Below are 17,738 nucleotides of genomic sequence, written 5' to 3' on the forward strand. Positions count from 1 at the left end.
GTGGTGAGAAAACTCTGGCAGTATTTTTGGGTCTAGGCTAGTTTTCAGTGCCACAATATCGGCAATTCTTCTGGGAGATGAGTCTGTTCTCCAAATGATCTTATGGGTTGTAACATGCCATTAGTGTTTAAACAATTCTCTCTGCTATTGCTGTCCAAGTGGAAGTGTATTTAATTTTAAAATGGTATACATTTGTTCAAAAGTTGAAATATAACTAGTTGTTGCGGACCTAGTAAATGAATAGTTGTGCAAATGAGCTATGTAACAATTAAGTATGGTTGGAAAGTATATAGTGAGTCACTGGGATATAAAAAAATAATAAAAACATAATATAAAGAATAAAGTCTGTGAATGTATATGGAATTAAATGTTAAAAATTAGAAAGGTTTGAATATACCACACACTGCTACTGATGAATTACAACAATTTTATTAATATTCTGCTTCGTCATTTTACCTTCTTCCTATTATCTTTTATTCCACATTTGGTATTTTTCTCTGTTTTCGTATTTAAAATATGTGACAAGCAGCTTATGAACCATTTTGTAGCAGTTAATTTACTTTTTTAAAAACTGCTTATTTGGTTTTGGGGGAAAAAAAAGCAAAGTCACAGCATCCTGAAACTCTGGTTTCTGATATATTTGTGTTCTGGTTGCAGTGTGCACATTCATGGCCATCAGTCTTAAGATGGAGAGGAATTATATGACATAAATTCCTCTACCCCAAGGAAATGAGTACCTCTTTCAGTCTGTGGCCCTCTCTGAAGCCACAGAGCTACATTAGTCAACTATCTATGGATTTGCTCAGTGGGGAATTTATTTTAATGGCAAAAAGTTGCCCAGTTCCTGTTCCTCCCAGTCCCAGATCAAAAGGAGACATTAGGTAGAAAGGGCAAAGAGCCAGGATGCTGAGTCCCAAGAATTCCCAGCTGCTTTGACAGCTCTTGTGAGGCCGTGGGTAGCTTAGGCAATTAAAACCAGGGCATTTAGTCTATTCTAAGTTAGACATTGGCACCAAACTTATGACCCCGGCATCCTGAATAGAGACCTAGTAGCTTAAAGCTAAATGAATTTTATTGCCCTGCACTATGCATGGTATAAAAAGGCTAATCCTGAGGATCTGACCTTATGTGTCCACATAATAGGCATCTTTTGGATAAGTAACGTTACTTAAGATGGTGGTTTAAGATTGACAACCTGGCTTTATTCACTTTATTTTTCATGACAGAATTTACTTCTGAGTTTGGAGCCTCGTTTTTGTTTGCTAGGAGGCTGGAACCTCTCAGGAAAGGAAGCTCCAAAAGCTCTTAGAAGCCCAATACGTTCTCTGATTTAATGTAAAGCTGCAGCTTAAGATAGGACGGCTGCCAGTTTCCTACACCTATATTTGGGCAATTTGAGAGGGCAGAAAATATTTATCATCTAGGCCGTTCATTCTCAAGGCAATAAGGGTTACAGACTAAAGTATTTTCTTCAGAACTGAGGAAAGATGAACAATTTCCATCCTGCCTACTTATGTACTCGTCTAGAGGAAAAACACAGCTAGGAATAAGCCAAATGCTCCTGAGGCTGCGATTCTTGGGAGGGAACCCTGACCATCTCCTGCTCTCCCAGTCCCTCTTCTGGCCCTATTTTGTCTATATTGTATTTTCAGATGCACTGCCCTTAATATCCAAAGGAACTTTAAAGAATATAAAGAGCTGATTGATACCAATTAGACACGGGCTCCGTAAAGCAGTGATATTTCTTTGTCTCTTACTCACAACCTTCCTTAATCTCCTCCTCTGACTGGATGAAATAAACTACAGAAACTGGAGGAAAAAAAGGGGAACTTTATAAACAACACTCTCTTTGTACATTTTATCCCCCAAGCCCCATGTTATATAGTGTCACTCTCTGCTTATGCATGAGGGGAGCAATACAGCTCTTTAAAAACACAGCTTGTGTCTGTGTTTCTTCTCTTTTAAGATTACAATCAGCCAAGTTTGGCCATTTGAAAGTCAGCTGCATGGGCTGCTGACTCAGAAGAGGACTAGATACCATCTTGGCAGCAGCTTGGAAAAATGTTTTCATTGTGCTGGTGAAATGAATGCAAAATATTTATTCTCTGAGCTTACTCACAACAGCATTCTCAGCTGGAACTCAGGGTGAGGCTGTGTGTGTTTATTTGTAGGAAGACTATTATAGAGTGCCCAAGGTATGCATAATACTTTGTTATCATAAAAATAAAACAAGACTCCTACCCTATGCACTTACAAGCTGAAGTGTAAAACAGTGACAGAGTCAATATACTGTAAAGGAGAAAATGTATCACATGGAGAAGATCAGCAAAACATGGGACAGGGAAGATTTAAGAGAAAAGGTTTTGATTTAGTCATTTTGCATGTTTAGGATTGTAGTTAATCGCCTGTGATTAGGTTAGGATCTTAGATTTTAGAAAATTTATCTGTTACACTTTTCCACATGAACCTCTGCAAGTCAGGGCATCTGTGACATGTAGAAAGCCTCTTTCCTTGTACCTTGTGAGAAAAAGTTACCAAGCCTCAGTTTATAGTACATATGCACATATGATGTTTAGCAGAAACATGAACATCATCCTTGTCCTGAGTGTCTTACTGTTGAAGAGCCTGATCTAGCAAAACAGGCCAGGTGAATTCTCAAACCATAAATAAGTGTAGGTTTAAATAGGATTGCTCCTGAGCGCTACTTCCAGCATGTGCTTGCAGAATAGATGTTAAGAGTAGCCATAACCCAGCTCGCAGTGACAAAAGGCACTGAGGAAAGGTAGTCTGAAGGTTACAGGGCGGAGTTTGGTTGAGGTTGCTATGTATTTATGTGCTTGAGTCTCAGGTGGTGTTTTGTTTTGGCTAATGTTAATGTCATTATGTCCCTGATCCCGGAAAGCACTTAAATGTGTGGTTAATTTTAAGTATGTTGCAGACATACTCCTCTATGGCCCTCTTGAGGTCACTAGCACGAGACCACTTAAAGCCACGTGGGTGCTAGGCCCCTTTGCTGGATCTGGACTTTTGTATAATTTTTATTGTTTATTCAAAGATTTACAAATAACTAGCACAAGTCCTGGAGATGAGAAAATAGGCTGACTAGGCAGACTGAGGGTGGAAAAAGAGAAAACACAAAAGATTTGGAAAAGACTAAAAGAAGGAAAGAGCCCCAGAATCAGCAGAGAAGAGAGCTCGTGGTGGCAGTGGGAAATAGCTGGTGGTCAAGCAGTGTGAGAGCAGCAGCAACAGGATTCCTACCTGCCCGGTGTTGTGGGTCAGGCCTTGCAGCGTTGGGTGCTGGGATCATGTTTACATGGAAACATTCACTGTGAGGCTCCCAGCACAAACAGAAACAGCTACTGAGGAAGACATGGTTTTATGAAAAGAGACAGCTATCGCCTGTGCCTGTTCTTTGAGTGCACTGAGAGCAGCCACCCAAGAGCACATCGGAGAAGACCTGCTGCATGTAAGGACAGGACGTTGCTCAAGCTGTTTCTGAGGGAACCTTGTGAGGAACCGTTTCTGCAGAGGGTGCACAGCGTCCTTTCCTGGAATAGACCTTTGGAAAGACACAGCAAGATGCTGCCAAATACCCCTGGAGCACAAAAGGACATAATCCAAGCTGGTGGCCAAGTAGTTTCTTCCATTATCCAAATGTCACAGGGGTTGTATTTTGGGAAGACTGTGTTCTTTTCTTTATAGCCCCACATATTTGACTGTTGCTATTTTAGAGAAGAATCTTGAATTCAAAGAACATTTCAGAGTTGTCAAGGAAAACAAAAATTAAAAAAGAAAAGGAAATACAGTGCCAGTAGCTCGGGAATGTTCTTAGGATCAGAGGGAAGTAGCTACAGCTACTTGCTCTTTCAGGTATCTCCTGTGTAACCCTGAGTAGTCACTTGGCCTCCCAGTGTTTCAGTTTCCCATTTATAAAAAATGGGGTAACACTTTGCTACAGCAATAGATGTCATGATGATAAATACATGAAAAAAATCTAAAGTACTGATATATTTTTAGAATGGGAGGTGTAAGTGGTTTAAGACAAGTTAACTGTAGACAGCATGTGTTGTATTTCAAGTTTGTGGCAGTCAGCTTATACATTAGACTATAATGTGCAGGAAGCTACCACATTTTTAGAGCACACTTAGACTTACACAGAAGATCAATGGAAAATAGGCTGCTCTTCTCATTCTGTTTGTTTGGAGCTTCCTTTAAAATAATCCAGGCTTTCTCAAGAACTGATAGTTTTCAAGAATTATCGTATCACCCTGACCTGCACATCTGATACAGATTAGCATAAAATATATACGTGTGTGTGTGTGTGTGTGTGTGTGTGTGCATCCATCTATCTATCTATATATATATATATACAGTTCTGATAGTTTTGTACTGCAGCATAGACTTTGCTCAGTTCTGTTTTTTTTTCGTACATGAAACATGAGTAGCTATGAAAACTACTTTAAAAACATGAACCAATGAGGTGTCTATCTCAGTCTCTTAACAATATTAAACAAATACTTACTGATTTTAGAGATCTATTTGAAGCTTGGCATGCCTTTCCCAGAAGCTTAAAATGTTATCAAAATAGAATAATAATAATAAAAAAGAAGAATATAACAACCACTGAAATGTCAAAGCCAAATCAAATCCCCTTCTCTCAGAAACGTCCCAAACTGCCTTTCACTTGCAAGCCCTGGGCATCTCCTGAGAACATCCCAGCTGCAAGGCTTGTGCCCGACCCAAACGGCCGAATTTAAGGAGTGCTTTTTGGGATTGCCCAGTGGGCAGCAGCTACTCCTCTGCTTTGTCATTATAGCTCCATGAGCACTTTCACTGGCTACCTCTGTGGCAGACAGCAGAGGATATGGGTCATCTCCTGATATCAGGGTCCAAAGCTCTGAACCCTTCATCCCAAAAGACGCTTTTTGCCTCAAAAGATGATTGACTTGGAAATATGATCAGCCAGGCTGAAGCAACTAGTTAAATCTCAAACTACTGATTGCATTATCTAATTTAGTATTCAACTGCACTTCTTCATTTAAACGAAACTGATACTGAATTTCCAGGCTGCTACTTAAACGTGCTCCCAAAAGTAAGAGACATCTCCATAGAGCTTGTATCCAGATTAATTATATATTAATTGTATGTATAATGTATAGGTTTAATTGTATAGGAGGTAGATTAATGTATAGGAGGTAGAATTTAATCCTAACTCCATGGAAATCAATGACTTCTGACTTCAGAAAGGATTGATTTTCTCAGGGCTCAACTAGTATAATACTTGCAATGACAACTTATATAGTCTGTTTTCTTCCTGCCAGTGATGGGATAATCCATGCTATGTACAGCAGCCTCCTCAAATTGGCTACTAAATATTGAATGCTGTGCTTTATTCTCATTCTTTAAGTGATAAGCTAGAACAAAACACCATTGGGAAGCATGTCAAGAAATATTTGGAGGTCTTAACATATATCTAAGTACAGACCAAGCCTATGTGTAAGCTTAGGTGTTTGTGAATCCAGTGTTTGGCCTACCCACACTACAAATATTCACACCACTGACCACAAATACAGACTTTTCTATCCACATTTGCAAAAGCTCTGCAGTAACGTGAGCACAGTGGCAAGTTTGCTGGAGGTTTATCCCAGGTCATTAGCAAAGAACTAATTTGAATTTATTTTTCTGGAACTTCTTCATGGAATACAGAGGAATTCCCAGTATTTTTAGGTCACTTTATTGTTTGTAACCATAATACACTTAACTGAGACACTTAATATGCCTCTTGCTTAGTACAGTTCTCACCTTAGTTCCTTCTAGACAGTGTCAAACCACAGAAGCAAAACTGTAAGATGATCTGGTTTCCCTTATGGCTTACCTGAAATGAGAGAAGGATATTTTTGATGTTAAGAGGCTGTCAATAGGTAAAGCAGACCAGACAGAAGGAGGACGTCCATTGCATGCTGCTATCAGTGCAGGTTTCTTTTACGCAGACAATAAAGGAGAAGCAAACACACAAAAGTTAGGCCTGGAGTGATCAGCAACAGACCTGGAATTGACTCAGGAGAACGGTTGGAGTCCTAAAGCTGCACATATTTGGTGCCATCTGAAAAAAAAATGCCTTTTTGTCAAAAAATAATTAAAAAAAGGCATATCTGGAGATAACAGACCAGGCACGGGCTCAGCATTAGTGACAATTAGGCCTAGCTTATCTGCTGTAGGGAGGGCACAAAATCTACTGCAGATGCACAGCTAATTTGAGTGGTATGAGGTAGTGCCAGGACTTTAATGTGCTCCTCGAATTGCACTGAAATACAGAGGCTCTGTCCATCTTGGGAGACACCTTCTGATGGCTCCTGTTGGTGCCCTGGCCTGCTGTGACTTTGAGTGACCCTCGTGGCCTGTGAACAGCACCAAGTTGAGATCCTCAGCTAGGATAAGCTGGGCAGAAAGTGGCCAGCTGCAGAACAGCTCATTTGCTCCATTTAGCCTGCAGGTATCTGCTCCTTAATGCAGCTTGTGCCACAGAGCAAATGGTCTAGTCAGTTCGGGTCTGTGCAAATTCCTTAAAGGAGTTTTCTCAAGACTGGAGGGGACTCAGCTCTGAGCTGGAGATTATCTCTATTTTTCCATAAAGATCCTTGTAACTCTGACCTGTAATCATGCTGCTAATGCCTAGCCTCAAGCTTCCAGTCTTTCAGAACTGGTGATGATCATGAAAACTTCATTTTAAGGGTAGTTTATTAATAAGCTACTAGAATTTTCCAGTGTTTACTCAAGCCTGAAGTGTGGCATCAAGTAGCTTCTGGATTCACTAGGGAAAAGGTATTTCATTTTTGGTTTAAAAAAAATCATAATTTTAAGCTGGTGTAATAGTGCTTGTACCCTGAAGTCATTACTCCTGACTGAAGATTTGAAATATAAAACTAAGATGACAAAAGAGAAGTGATACATAGTAAACGAGTGTACTTAAATCAAATTTGGCTCTGATTTTTTTTTTAATCTGTTATTCAGAGTGGCTTCAGTTCTGTAACATACTCAGCAGCAGTCTGGCCTCAATCCAGCTAAAGCACTTAAGTAAGAAGTTCTTAACTTTAACTAACACTGGTAATCTCTCTGTATTCAATGCCAGTAAATGAGGCCCTAAGGAAGCGTGGGCTCACTCTTTCTCTTCTTTTCCTCCCACTTGAAACAAGCCAGTGCTTACCTGTTTGTCATCATTAGTATTATTTTAATCCATTTTCTTTTTTCTAAATCAAATGAGTATGTTTTGTGAGCAGGATGTCACAACCACATGTAACTACTGCAGTCTTGCTCATTACCTGATTACTACAGCTCCCTCCTGCAGTAAAATTCAGTGTAGTAAGAGGTAGGTCCTATTTCAAAGAGACTTGGGAACACTCAAACATATCCATGAAAACAGATAAAGAACACTTTTTTAAGGATATACAATAACAAATATTTAAGATAACTACATTAAAAAAAATTTGGAATAGATTGAAATATTAAGCAATATTCCTATGCTTGCAGAATCAGGTAGTTCTATTATAGCAGCAATATTTTTAATGGGAAAACTCAAGGAAGTTCCTAGCAAGTATGCAACTTTTTGAGCTTTGTATTCAAAAGGACAGAATTGAAATTGTTTTGCTATTTGATTAATTATCATGCTGATAATATTGACTCAGATTCTACATATATAATATGAGAGTAATCTAAGACATTAATATTGTCCACAAAGGCTTATTTAGAGACTTCCTCTTTGATATTCTTAATTCTAAAATCTGATTTATTGGAGCTTAGCTGTTGCTAGGAGTTATGCAAACAAATCCTCACTCTTTTCTACTTCTGTCTGGGCTTCTCTGTAAGAAGCTGGCTTGGGGACCTAGACTTTGTCTTGGTCTTTTACTTCCTTTGAAGTTTAATTTTGAAAGGTACTTATCTCCCTTCTCAGACTGGAGATGAGTAGGGATTGTAGGACACTGTTCTGACAGAGCCTTTCGATTCTCATGTTAGATTAAGGGATGTTTTGCTTGGAGAATCTATCCAGTTTCTACCTCACGTCAGTGGCAGAACTCATAGGGTTCTATGAACTGCATGTTCATTTCCATATGGAAATATATAGGAAGAGGACTCCAATGAAAATGTGAAATCACTCCACACACTTTAGTTAGTATCTTGTCCAGGTCCTCCAATCATAACTAACACTACTAGATTTGCAGTGAAGATTTAAAATAAATCTAAATTGTCCATTTCAACATCTTTCCTAGTGCTGAACCCATTCCTATATCCCATGTTTGGATTTGGCAAATTCCGGTTTTGTTCCACCTAACAGTGCATTTAGCTTTTTAAAGATCCTCAACTGCATGTGCCTGTCATTGACCAATTAACTGCATCAAGCAATTAATATTATAGCTATTGCTATGTCTGAGGATACCAGCAGTGAGAGGCTAGTTACTGAGATAAGTAGTTAGTAAGATAGCTAATAAGATGTAAAAACAGTGACTAATAAGATGTAAAATCTAATAAGATGTAAAAACAGTAAAAACAGATCTAATAAGATGTAAAAACAGTAAAATGTGCTGGGCTGAGGGCCCAGCACATTAGGAACCGAGCTCTGAATTGACACACATTATCAATTAATCATCCCCAATATCCAGTGAGGATCCTGATGGTGCAGGAAGGTTTGAATCCACTATTTTATATGAGACATCTCATTCTTACAAGTTTGTTTGGTGAGATTCCTTGGAGTTAATGGCAAACAGAGATTCCTTAGAATAAGTGGTAGAAACTCTACCTTTTATTCCAAGGTCTTGGAAGGAAGGAGGATTTTGTGTGTGAAGCAAGGCCAGAGCTCCACAAGGGGACCAACCACATCCTTGGGCACATCATGTGCTCGCAGAGTATCACCTTCCAGTCATCCCTGTTCCCTGTGCACAGAGCATTTTAAATACCAAAGGGATCCAAGATGGGATCCCAGTCTCAGCATCACCGATTCCAAAGTTCTGAGCTGTTGCAAATCCACCAGTATAAGTTATCCTGCTCTAGCAGAAAACAAGGAGGAGTCTGATGACAGTTTAAGCAGCAGATGAACCTTTTTTTTTTCTTTTTTATGACAACTTGCATCTTTTTCTACTTTATAAATGAGTTTAAATTAGACCAAAAGGAAGGAATAAGTGCTTAAAATTAATGTTGTCCAAACAGACTGCTACAGAGTGGGCATATCCGACATAAATTTGGAAACAGTCTAAAACATTCATCGACAGCTCATTGGGAAAAGGGCTGTTAACTACCTGAGTTGTATAAAACTGTAACTGTAGTAAGCAGCGCTAGCAAATGGTGGGAAAATTACCATTTGTAGTTGATTCTTGCATTCAAAATGAGTTTGCCTTGATTTGCATTTAGATGGGAATTCCTTCTTGCTGCTCTTCAATCCATTAGCTTTTATAAGGCAAGTAGGGTGAGGGTTTTTTTTTCCCTTCTGAAGTCTTTGGAAGGGCATTTGGTTTTATTGCTGAACTCTGAGTTGTACAAGCGGCACCGCTAGCACATCAGTGTTAATAGTGTCGCTGCCTTCCCTGCTCAGAGGGAAATGAGCAGGGAGCAAAGGCTCCACGTTTCCCTGGGAGGGCTTATTTCTTACCAAAGGGCAGGGAACACTTTGCTTGCAGTACTTCAAGAAGCCTCTTCCATGCAGATTTATGATTTGCAGCAGCATGTTGTCCTTCTGATTCCTGATTAGTCAAAGACCAATATGTAACCCTTATCATCACTCAAGTAAGGCTATTTTTTAGTATTTTTCTAATCTAGAACTAAAGTTACTTGATTTGGAGAAGGAAAGGCAAAGCACATCTGTATTAGACTGTTAGTGAATCCTAGCTTTTGTACAAAACATAGATTTCTCATTAAATTCTCATACTAAGAAAGAATAAATATATTTATTCTACCTAAATATATATTTTATATATATTTTATATAAATATAAATAATATAAATATATTTTATATATATTTATATTTTATATAAAGAAATATTCTAAAGTCCCTTTAGAAGGGACTTTAAAAATCCATTTCCCTCCATAGTAGAATTTTTAGTATAGAAATTCTTTTTAGTAGAATACGTACATGAGTTAGTAGAATATGTACGTAATTCCCAACAAATAATTTTCTAACTGGCTGCCCAAACCCTCCAGTATGGTAGAGATTGGGGGGCTTTTGGCAAAGCAAGCTGGTTCTGCACTGTCCTTATATTTAGAAAGTTCTCCTGAAGTCCAGCCTAAGTCTTCCTTGCCCAAGGCTAAGCCGATAACTTCTTATCCCATTACCAGTGGACCCAGAAGAGAGTTTATCACTTTCCTTCTTGCATCAATGTACTACATTGGGAGATCATTATTATATCTTCCTTCAGTTATTTTATTTTCCCTAAACTAAGAAAATCAAAGAGATTTTATTTTATTTTATATATATTTTCACAAGAATCTCTGTCTCGTATTTAGTTTCAGCCTCAGGTCTTTTTCTTGTGCAACTGCTGTAAGACAATCTTTCCCCATTTCATTTTTGCATTTCCTCATTTCTGCTTGTGCAACACTTTCCGGCGACCCATATCGAAGCACAACGTGCTTGTTTCAAGCATTGCTGAAATTTTTGAGATTAAGTTCTAATGCTAGCCCTAAAACTGCAGCCTCCCTTAGCCTAGTGCCAGCTGAAAATGCAATAATCATTTATTCATTATTTCTCCAGCAGATCATCACTGAATACGCTGAATATTACATAGAATATAGACCTCTTTGGAACCCTTTCTTAAACCCTTCTGGTTGGATAAAGAAAGGTTACTGCCTCATTGGGAATATGTTTGTGTCCTCTAGCAGTAGTTTCATCCAGTCCGTCTTGCTTAGGAGAGCATCATGCTCAGCAGTGTCAAGAAGCTCTGTTAATTCTCACTGTACATCTATTAGTTCACACCCTGCATCTGCCAACCATGGTCTGTTATAGAGCTGGCTGAGATTGGCTTGATGAGATGAATCCATGTTTTTTATATCAATGAGGAACTTTCTGTCTCCTAACTATGGGATCATTTGTTTGCTTTCTTGGAATCAAAGTTACACTGACTAGTTTAGATCCTTGGTTACATAGGTCGTTGTTTCTCTTTTCCTACCTCTTTAGCAGTATATACTATTAAGTGGAATAATCTAATCAAATAGAGATGTGAATAGAGTTTAGGATGCCAATTAATTTCATCTTAAGCAGTTGTCTAAAATAGGTCACGTGAATAATGTCCTGGAAATGGCTGTTTCTCCACAGGCTGCGAGAAGGAGCCAAGGGTGAGCAGTTCTGCTGTGATTAAACCCAGATTAGATATCTAAGGGCAGGTGAGAGAAATCTCATTCAAAGCATTTTGATATAGCTGGTCTGATCTGGCAATGGCCACTGCTATCCCAGCACATGTGCCTGCTAGTTCAGGAAGTCAAACTGGCAGGAAACTACCTCAATAAATAGTTTTCTGCTGATGTTAACTCCTGAGCTATTGCTACAAATTAAATACTGACTGTGTTCTTATGGAAATAAGGATATTCCCTTAATAAGACATAAAGGAGACCTGCTGGATCTTTAGAGATGTTTTAACATATTCATTATTAAGGGCATATATAACCTAGAGGGCTGATTTTACTTTTACAGAGAATGAGTAACTCCCTTTACCCTAGAAAATTAACAAAAAAAAAAAAGCAAGCAGAGATAGGCAAAGTTTAAATTGCTGTTAAAATTTAAGTCCTACCCTTCCCAGAAGCCCTAAAAGCTCTTTTGTTTACATCCATGTTTTTATGACTTTTGTTGTTGTATCAGCCTTGAGTTATTTGCTTTCCTTTGCCTCCACAGAGATTGCTGGCACTGCTGCATTAAACCTCTGTATCAGCACTGTGTCATAGGTCCCTGTTCTTAGGCATAAGCGATGCCCCTGGAAGAAAGAAAGAAATGAGAATGTTACAACATATAATGTCATTCCACAGAGGGATTTCCCCCCCCTACTTTAAGCAGTAATCCTTCTCTAATAAGGCAGGCAGTATTTGTAAAGAGAGTTGGTATCCAAGACCCTTCCAAATATCTGCTGATTTCTATAATGCTGCAGTAGCTCACAATGAACACGGCAGTGGTTTCTGAGCTTGTACTAAGACAGGGCCTAAACAGATTGTGGGACTGCAGGCAGGTGAAGGATCAAGTTTCTGCCTTTACTTCTCAATTTCCTTTGGTTTTCTTTTATACACTACATAGACTACGGCTTAGCTACAATGTTTCCATTGTAAATCTCTGCTATATATTAAATTACCACCTTTAAATTGTATTGACTTACTCTTAGTATTCTCGGCCTAGATACAGTTTCTGCTAAAGTAAAAACCTGATATTGCAGTAAGCTCACGTGCAGAGCAGCTCGCTGCACAAAGGAGGCTTAAGTGTCTTATTGTAAATGTACATCTGTGTATTACAGCAGGTGAAATGGACTCTACACCTTTGAAAATTCCCTTTCATTTGCATTTACAAACAACCTTGGAGCAGCCTTTTCTCATGTCTCTTGTTCCCTAGATTAGTGAGGGGAGTAAATACCCACTCCGTTAAAAAGGAAGCAAAATCATGACAGTTAATAATTCATTTCTAATCAAACATCATGCTATTTTCTTCTTTTTTTTTGTTGACAAAATAGGAAAAAAAAATCAAGTGAGACAGAAGCCAAATTATTTAGATCATCTAAAGCTTTCTGCGATAATAACTTCTACAGCATTTTAATTAGTGGAATGAAAACATTCTAAATTAGTGTCAACTGTCTTGGTATTTTCTGTGGCTGAACATTTACAGTATTTATTGCACTCCTACAAGTTTTTGTTGTTTTTTTAATATAGCTGTGAGTGAAATATTTTAGGATTTTCTTCCCAAAGGGTCTTTACAGTAATGAAAATCATGGCAATTTTGGCAGGACTGCTACCATGTCTCCCCATAGGAGTGTCCCTGGAAAAGGGCAGAGAGGGAAAAGCAGCAGCCCTCTATCCCATGAAGACCAGAGCTCATTCCCATGCCTGCAGCCCCTCTGGACGGCCCGGATGACAGGCAGCGTTTCCCATTTCCCAAATGTGCCTCCCTAAATCCTCAGCGTTTCCCATTTCCCAAATGTCCCTCCCTAAATCCTCACGTTTTGCTGTGTTACACGGGCAGCGTTGGGATTTGCCCAAGGCTGAGCCTGGATTGGGAGGGACGGAGGGATTTCCAGCACCCTCTGGTAGCTCAGGGATGTGCCCGGGGGCAGCGCTGCCCACAAGGGCCGTTGCCCTTGGGAACAGGGAATGGAAATAATCCCCTCGCCAGACAATGCTTCCTTAGAAGCCGGGCTGGGCACACAGCAGGCCAGGCTCTTCCAAGCCCTGCGGACCATCTGCAGGCCCGGCAGGTTTCTGAGGGGAAAATAAAGAGATAAATCGGGCGTTCACTGGCCTGGCAGGGCCTCGGGCTGCCTCTGACTACAGTAGCTGGGTTGGGAGTGGAAACATCAGTGTGTGAGCGAGGGACGCTCCGTTTTTGGGGGGTTGTTTAGTGCGTGGGCACCCAGCCTGATGTGCTGCATGGGAGCAGGCCGGCCTGAGGAGGCCTCCGTTAAAAAAAAAAATAATAAATAAATAAATGAATAAAATGCGTCACTCGTGTGGGAGACCCGGGCATTCGGGGCTACCCTCTCGTTCCGAGGTGCCGCGAATGGGAGCGCGGGCGCCCCGCGATGGCGGCGGCGGCGCCGCCCGCCCCGGGGAGCCCCGCCCCGCCCGGGCGAGCCCCTGCGCTAGGAAGCCCGGGAGAACCCAACCACTCCCCCCCCCCTTCCCCCCCCCGGGGAGCAGTGGAACCGGCCGCTTCCCCGCCGCTGCCTCGCAGGTGAAGGCGCGGGACCGTACCAAGCGCAGCTGGCGGGGGGGGAGGGCAGCGGAGGACTTTCCTCCCCTCTTCACACCATCCGAGTGTAAAGCAGACCGGCGGCCAAGCCCGGTGCGCCGAGCGGGCCGCGAAAGTTGGGCAGCTCGGCGCGGCTCCTGGAGCAGCGGCGGCAGCAAACTCTCCTCTTCTCCCCCCTTGGCGTGCGTGAGTGGTAGTTACCACCCCCCTCCCAGTCTCGACTGCAGCAAAACGGGATGTACCAACTAAGGGGGGGGGGGGGGAAAGAGGCGCGCCGAGGCCGGCGGCGCCGGGGGTTAATGGGCCGGGCGCCGCCGCCGCCGCGAGGGAGGAAGGGCGAGTCCCGGTTCCTCCCCCTGGCCGTGCGTGTGGCGCGAGGGGCCGCGGGGCCGCCTCGTCCCGCCCTCCTCCTCCTCCGTGCCCTGAGCGCGCGGCGGGAAGCGCGCTCGGCGCCGCCGCTCCCCTCGGCCGCGCCGGGGCCGCCGCGCCCGCGCCTGGATGCTCATCCCCTTCTCCTCTCTTCCCTCCCGCAGGCGGCGGCGGCGGCGGCAGCGGCGGCTCCGGATCCCTCGCAGCCCCCGGCCGCCTCCGAAGGGATGCTGGAGAAACTGGAGCTCGAAGATGAAGGTAAAAAAAAACGGGAGCGGGGGGGAGGGGGGTGCGCGCCTCAGATACAGGCCGGGGGGGGGGGGGCAGCCCTTGTGGCATCTTCCTCCTCCTCGTTAAAACGCGCCTTCCCACTGATAACGGCCGCGATACCAAATATAGGCTGCGAGGGCCAGCCGCAAGCAAGGGGAGCCCCCGACGGCCGTGGCGTGGACCCGCCTCGCCTTAAAGCGGACCAGAATCCACCCTCACCCTTTATTTTCCCCGACTTTATTTTATTTTATTTTATTTTATTTTATTTTATTTTATTTTATTTTATTTTATTTTATTTTATTTTATTTTATTTTATTTTTTTCCGTGCCGTGCCGAGCTGCCTTCCGCAGCGCCCGCTCTGCGTGGCTCTGTGCCTCATAGGGAGCAACTCCAGGCAAGTTTGTGCCTCCTGCAGCCCCCAAACTGCGGCCTGGCGACAAGCACCAGGGCTTCGCGCCCGCTCCAACAAAGCCCTCAAAAAAATAGCCCTTAAAGCCCTTAAAAACCCAAAAGATCTCTGCCAAATACCGTGAGCTTTCTGTTTTAGCAAGAGTCGTGCTGGAGGATGCGCCAGGTTGGGGTGGCGGAAACTTCCCGGGTTCTGCTGGAGCCCTTAGCCCGTGTGGTAAAATGTAGGGCAAATATTTAAGGAAAACGTGGAAAATAGGAGGCTGAGTCATTCTGTGAAAAGAAATGTCGAAGCCAGCGTGCTAATAAGCCGGCTTCTTGGTGGCTGTCGTGCTTTTTTTTGCAGTTGGGGAGGGCTCTGGTCTGACAAAATAACTTTGTTCTAAAAACGGTGTGTGAGTGATTGAGTATTTAAAAAAAAAAAAAAAAAAGCTTTTAATGACTGAATCCCTTAAGTTTTGCTCTTAATAAGTCTGGACCAAGTTTGAATTGTAATGAAATGGATCTTGAATGTGAGTAAATATGAATATTTGCAAGGGACTTGTTACCAACTGGGAGCTACTTTTCTTGCAGTGTTTTTTTTTTTTTTTTTTTTAACTTATGCCCTGATTTTGTGCTTATTCTAGGCTGTTTAAACTGGAGGTTTATATATGTGTGTGTGTATGTTTGCATAAATCTGGTTACTTCTAGAGAGCAGACTGAAAACTTGCTGACTCACTAACAATTAAGCTGTTTTAGGAACTGTTTTAAATACTTTAGAAATTGCTGTATATGAATAGGAGGTCTATAAAAAAAAAAAACCCAATTTTGGAACAACTTTGGAATCTTAACATTAATGGCATGTTGTCTTGCTTGGAGATACTTGATTAGGCTGAACATCTCTAAAATCATTGCAATAATATAACCCAACTTCTTCTCTTCAGAAAGTTTGGTGGCTGTTTCTGGCTTTCAAACTTTTGATTAACTTTCGTGTCCCTGAATTCTTTCAACTTGAAAGCCTAGACTTTGCCTGGGGGTACGTGGACTGGTTTGGGGAGAGCAGTGCAGAGATGTGTTAAAGGTGATTGCTTAATAGCAAACCTGTGACCAGTTCAAAATATAGTATGTGAAGTTTGAAAGGAATTAGTCACCTCATATAGTCTGAAAACCGGCTTTTATGCCTAATTTCCAAGTCAAACGGAAAGGAAGTCAATGTGTTCAGAGGGTGAGATGTAAGTAACATCTGTCTTGCTGTCCAGAATGCTATAAGAGGAGCCCCATAGAAGAATGACCGAAAACTGGGATGCGGGTGGAAATGCAGCAGTTAAGTTGCAGTTCCTGTTTTATATCCTGATTTTTTTGACTCGTTGTTGTAATTGCATTTGTGCTAATATTGGCAGTGGGGGAATAAAATAAGACCTGACAGGGCTCACTGTTTTTGTTGAATGGCAAGTGGGAAGTGCTTGGAGGGTTGGCAACTTCTTGGAGCTCTTAATGCAATGTAATCAAGTGGATGCAACGCTGTAACCGAGGATCTTTTGTCAGATTCTAAGCGGCCTCTCACCAGTGAAACTTAAAATTGTAAGTGAAATTAGAAATTTGAAACTTGTTCTGAAATTGCTTTTCTGACTGCTTCTCCTGAGTATTTCACCTTTCTAGCTTTCAAGTTTCTCTATCCATCAACAGTTGACAACTATCTTGTGTATCAAATTATTCTGCCGCTCTTTGGAAGCGGAGCTTAATAAAAAGAGCTGAAAAGTGAGGCTTAGCTCAATGTATGCAGAGAATGCCTCCCAGTATGCTGAAATGGAGTTTTGCTTGTCATTCCCCTCAAAGATTACACAAATGAGAATGTGAGAGCACAGAAGGCATTCATTTAATTTGAATTCTAATTAAGAGGAGTAAATTGAAGTAGTACAAGAAAGACATACACTCTAGGTAGCACTAACGAATATGCAATCTAGCCCGATGAGATGGTTTCTAAGTAAAATGTTCTGTCTACTCAAGGAGAATGTGTTTTCTGTGGTCTGAACACTTTGTACCTCGTGAGCCTGGACAGTGTGGTACACACTGTTGCCATCCCAGGAAGAAGTGCTGCCTTCCTCTGTTTTTTTTGTTTAAAACAAGTTTACATCATGTACATGACTGGATTCTCTGGGATCAATGCAACTTCGTATTTGTTGGTTGCTAGTTCTCTTCTTTGCCTTGATAATACTGTCCTCATGTGAGGTGTAATAGCAAAGGGCACCAAAAGGATGTTTATCAGCCCCAGCTGCACCAACCAAAACTAGAGAGGCTGGTATGTGCGCAGAGGGGAAGGATGGATAGGCCTATGGACATTTATTTTGTTTAGGATTCTCTAAGGGATCTTTTCCCAACAGCAGGCAGAGCAGAAAAATAGATTAAAAAAAAAAAAAAAAAAAAAAAGCCTCCTGTAAGAAGTTCAGAGCCTCTTACTATCAAGGATGTTCACTTTAAAATGAATAGAAGGCTTGTTGGGTAAAACAGAGTGAATTTATCCTGTTCAGTGTTCCTTGCGGATAGGAATGACCTACAAGTCTTCTCTAATGGCAAACCACCTCTTGATGGGTGAAGGGTTTTTTATTAGAGCCTCAAACGGATTAGCGTGGAGGCAGCTCATCCACTGAAGGTGTATAAGCTATCACGAGTTGTTTGTGCAATCAGGTTTTATATGGAGGTGGAACATGCAAGTGCTAGTGCTGGTCTTTGCTCCTGTTCAGTGTCAGGGGTAGTTATTGGTTTTATTTTATGGAGAGTAGGATGAGTTTG

General features: G+C 41.6%; 1 protein-coding gene across 1 annotated transcript in view; it reads left to right on the plus strand.

Annotated features, from left to right (window-relative positions):
* PRKAG2 (protein kinase AMP-activated non-catalytic subunit gamma 2) overlaps window positions 1–17,738 on the plus strand; it is a 186,196-nt gene that overhangs the window by 134,042 nt on the left and 34,416 nt on the right. The window contains exon 5 of the mRNA XM_026051911.1: window positions 14,456–14,549. Within this exon, the coding sequence (XP_025907696.1) occupies window positions 14,456–14,549 (94 nt within the window). The remainder of the gene's footprint in view (window positions 1–14,455; window positions 14,550–17,738) is intronic.

Source organism: Nothoprocta perdicaria, unplaced genomic scaffold, assembly GCF_003342845.1.
Source record: "Nothoprocta perdicaria isolate Ctin4 unplaced genomic scaffold, notPer1 scaffold_80, whole genome shotgun sequence".
Taxonomy (NCBI): Eukaryota; Metazoa; Chordata; class Aves; order Tinamiformes; family Tinamidae; genus Nothoprocta; species Nothoprocta perdicaria.